The 1,546-nt window shown below is 55.4% G+C and overlaps 1 protein-coding gene across 1 annotated transcript in view; it reads right to left on the bottom strand.

The window, feature by feature from the left end:
* arid5a (AT-rich interactive domain 5A) overlaps positions 1-1,546 on the bottom strand; it is a 33,152-nt gene continuing 31,606 nt past the window's right edge. Inside the window, exon 7 of the mRNA XM_032516789.1 lies at positions 1-1,485. Coding sequence (XP_032372680.1) covers positions 235-1,485 — 1,251 coding nt within the window. The 3' untranslated portion in view covers positions 1-234. The remainder of the gene's footprint in view (positions 1,486-1,546) is intronic.

The raw sequence follows: 1,546 nt of genomic DNA, 5'->3' as shown, positions 1-1,546 counted from the left end.
TAGTCCTCAGGGCTCACTTTGGGATTGGGCCTGTATGACAGAGTGTCTTTAGATGTGAGATGGTGTCAGACTTTAGTCTTTCCAGGGTCTTTTCAGAGCGTACGGTAGACAAAAAAAAAAAAAGAAAAGTGTACCAAACTGCTCAGTGTCTGCCTCCTTCAGATCAAGATCAAGATCACATGTGATGCTTCTTTTGTTATGAAAGTCTAGAGTTAACAAACAGTACAACGGAAATCACAGCTTGTGAAAGTAAACGGGATGCATGGCAGGTAGGGAGTAGCAGGTCTGGGGGTTTAACAGAGGAATGGAGTAGGGATAGGGGTAAACAGCAGAGCCAATGAGAGCAGAGTGAGCTGGTCTCACTGGGACGTGGCGGTACGTCAGCTGAGATGGAGGTAGTCTCATTCTGCTGGGGAGGAACGAAGGGTGTAGTAAAGGCTGGTGCCGGGACTCTCTCCCTGATTTGTCGCAGCTCTGATGGACGCACGACGCCGGCAGGTTGGCGGCGGACTGGGTCAGACTCTGCTGCTGCTGCTGCTGCTGGGTTGAAGGAACTTTTTGTTGCACTGTCCTGGATTTGTCCCTCTTCTCTGTCGGATAAAGCCACGGAGCCATGTTGCTCAGCTTCTTCGCACAAGCCAGAGAGTCGTCCTGCTGCAGCAACCGGCCCTGGGGGGTTTTATACGCCGGCCGAATGGGAGCGGGCCGCAGGAGCTGCACGGATTTTGGAACAACTTTGGTGAAACTAGAGGTAGATGTTGGAGCCCAGTCGGATCTCAGCGCCAAGGAGGAGGGCAAGTGCAAGAGATGGGGGGCGTATTTGACGCTCCCTTTGTGGATCGGCATCCAGGCGGAACCTTCGATCGGGAGTTTGATGGATTCAGCGGATTGGGAGCGGACGTTTTTAGTCTGTCCTGCAGGGTCTTTGGATTTCTGACAACAGCTCGCGAACTTGCGTTCCTCACTGCTGGATGCAGTTTTCCCAGAACTAGAGCACTTTTGGGATAGTTCAGAGTCCGACGCAGGTTTAGTCTCCTCAGGGCCGTCCTCTGATGAAACAGAGTAAGGGGACGGGCTGCGGGAAGACGAAGGGGACAAAGGCAGCGGGGAGCTGTCGGAGGAGGTGCAGTTTCGGCTGGAAGAAGCCCGCGCCGGAGACGGCGAGCAGTGAATGACGGAGGGACGCTCTTTGTCCTCGCTTTGAGGACTCAGGGGCAAGTTGAGGCTCGCCTGAGCCACTCGCTTTTTCTTCTCCAGAGGCGAGATGACCTCTCCGGCAGCAGGCGGGACATGGGCGGTCCAAGGACTGGACGTGGGGACCGGGACGAGGTGGGCGTAGACGGACGTGCAAAGGGCGGCGGCGGCTCGGTTTGGCTGAGAGCCGTCGGGGGGGAGTCTGTCAGAGGGGGGGGCCCACAGAGCGGGGTGAGGATGAATCGCCGCGTCACTTTGGCAGCCAGCCTCCGGACTTCTCTGGCTGGGAATCTATAAAATCATACAGGATATGTTTTAGGACACGTTGTGTTAGGGCTGCACAATTAATCGA

Source organism: Etheostoma spectabile, chromosome 5, assembly GCF_008692095.1.
Source record: "Etheostoma spectabile isolate EspeVRDwgs_2016 chromosome 5, UIUC_Espe_1.0, whole genome shotgun sequence".
Taxonomy (NCBI): domain Eukaryota; kingdom Metazoa; phylum Chordata; class Actinopteri; order Perciformes; family Percidae; genus Etheostoma; species Etheostoma spectabile.
The sequence above is the reverse complement of the archived record's forward strand: the minus strand, read 5'-3'. Positions and strand labels throughout refer to the sequence as shown.